This window comes from Capsicum annuum, chromosome 1, assembly GCF_002878395.1.
Source record: "Capsicum annuum cultivar UCD-10X-F1 chromosome 1, UCD10Xv1.1, whole genome shotgun sequence".
Lineage (NCBI taxonomy): Eukaryota > Viridiplantae > Streptophyta > Magnoliopsida > Solanales > Solanaceae > Capsicum > Capsicum annuum.
In genome coordinates, this window is record NC_061111.1 from 41,876,120 (window position 1) to 41,878,125 (window position 2,006).

The 2,006-nt window shown below is 35.4% G+C and overlaps 1 protein-coding gene across 1 annotated transcript; it reads left to right on the forward strand.

The window, feature by feature from the left end:
- Positions 1–310: 310 nt before the first annotated feature.
- On the forward strand, positions 311–1,549 carry LOC107854214. Its single transcript, XM_016699216.2, has 2 exons — positions 311–1,018; positions 1,117–1,549. The coding sequence occupies exons 1-2, from the start codon at positions 815–817 to the stop codon at positions 1,354–1,356; spliced, it is 444 nt and encodes a 147-aa protein (XP_016554702.1). The 5' UTR covers positions 311–814; the 3' UTR covers positions 1,357–1,549.
- The last annotated feature ends 457 nt before the right edge of the window (positions 1,550–2,006 follow it).

The following is a 2,006-nucleotide window of genomic DNA, read 5'->3' on the forward strand; positions in this document are numbered from 1 at the left end:
ATGAATCTGCAGGTGGTGATAGAAATTATTTGGAGGGAAAGTTAGCTGGTGATGAACCTTTTTACCCATCTAATGAAGCTGCCAGCTTTGAAACTGATTCGGATGATGTAATAGATGAAGGAGATGAAGTTGTTCAGGTTGAACACAGAGATAAAGCTAGAAGAGGAAAAAAGTTAAGAGAGTTGCATATAATTTAGACTGTCAGAAAGTTGTGTGGGAGTTAGGACTTGTTTTTGAAAGTGTTAATGAATTTAGAGCTGCTGTTACTAAATATGTTGTTGCTGAACATGTTGCAATTGAGAAATGTGTTAATAAACCTACAAGGGTAAAGGTTAGGTGTACAACTGGTTGTCCATGGCTTCTTTATGCTAGCATTGATTCTAGGTCTATGAACTTTGTTGTGAAAACCTATAATTCAGTTCATAAGTGTGATCCTATCAATAGGAACATACTTTGTAATACCAAGTTCTTACCTAGCCACTTCAATGAAAGAATAAAGGAACAACCAAATATTAGAATTTTTAAGTTTCAGCTGCTTATTAAGAAGGAGCTGGATTTACATATTGGGAGAACAGTGCATAGGAGAGCTAAAAATAAGGTGATTGTAGAACTGATGGGTAACTATAATTTGGAATTTGAAAGAATTTTAGATTATAGAGATGAGTTGTAAGATCAAATCCAGGTAGTACATGTGTAGTGAAGCCTCATGATGAAACATTTGAAGATGGTAGAAAAATATTTCAAGGTTTCTACATATGTTTTAATGCAATGAAGAAGTCCTTCCTAACTGGTTGTAGGAAGTGCATTGGTTGGGATGGATGTTTTTTTAAAAGGGGTGACAAAAGGGCAGTTATTAGTTGCTGTGTGTAAAGATGGTAACAATCAAATGTTGCCACTGGCATGGGCAATGGTTGAGATTGAAAACAAGACCACTTGGAGTTGGTTTATTAGGATTGTAAAAGAAGATCTTCAGCTAGAAAATGGGACAGATTTGACAGTGATAACAGACATGCAAAAGGTAAAGAAATATTGTTTTTGCTTCTGTTTCTATTTATATTGTATCTGTTTCTGTTTATGTTTATGTTGTAACTATTTCTATTTCTGTTTTTGTTGTAGGGATTAGAAATTGATGTAACTGAATATTTACCAAATGTTGAACATAAAATGTGTGCAAGGCATGTCCTTACAAACTGGTCAAAAGATGCTATATGTAGAGGTATTGAGAAGAAAAAATATTTTTGGAGGTGTGCAAGATCTACCTTTGAGGCTGAGCTTAGGGACAACATTAGCTATATGAAGATGTTAGGGGGAGAAGGAATACTAAATAAGTTGATGTATTTTAATCCAGAGAGATAAAGCAAGGTTTACTTTAGCTTTGGAACAAAGTGTGATGTTGTAGACAACAACATGGCAGAATATTTTATGCATGGATTTTAGGAGCTAGGCATAAGACTATAATTACAATGTTAGAAGAGATAAGGGTAAAAATGATGAAAAGAGTGGGACAGATGAGGGATTTTTGTGAAACTTGAATCAGTGACATTTCTCCAATGGCTATGAAAGTGCTAAATGATAATACAACAAGGTCTATGAAGTGCAGCATAGAATGGAATTTTGATCCAGGATATGAGGTGCTTGATAGAGGATATATGCATATTGTGGATCTTGCTAGAGAATATTGCAGTTGTAGAGCATGGATGTTGAAGGGCATACCGTGTCCTCATGCAGTGGCTGCTCTTCACCACAAAAAATTGGAACCAATAAACTACATCTCTCACTGGTACAATAGAGAAACTTACATAAACACATATAGTTTCTTCATTCAACCAGTTTTGAATATGAAGATGTGGCCACAATCACAAAATATCTCTGTTATGCCACCTCCTGTTAAGAAACTGTCAAGTAGGCCTGGAAAGAATAGGAAGAAAGAAGAAGGTGAAACCAAAAAGAAAACTGAAAAGTTGTCCAAGAGGGGGATTGAGATTTCATGTGGCACTTGTCATAGC

What these genes read in the sequence shown, in the direction of transcription:
- LOC107854214 (XM_016699216.2), top strand. Translation starts at nt 815, where the DNA reads ATGGATGTTTTTTTAAAAGGGGTGACAAAAGGGCAGTTATTAGTTGCT. An exon ending in TGATAACAGACATGCAAAAG is followed by an intron (nt 1,019 to 1,116) that starts GTAAAGAAATAT and finishes TTTTTGTTGTAG; the next exon opens with GGATTAGAAATTGATGTAAC.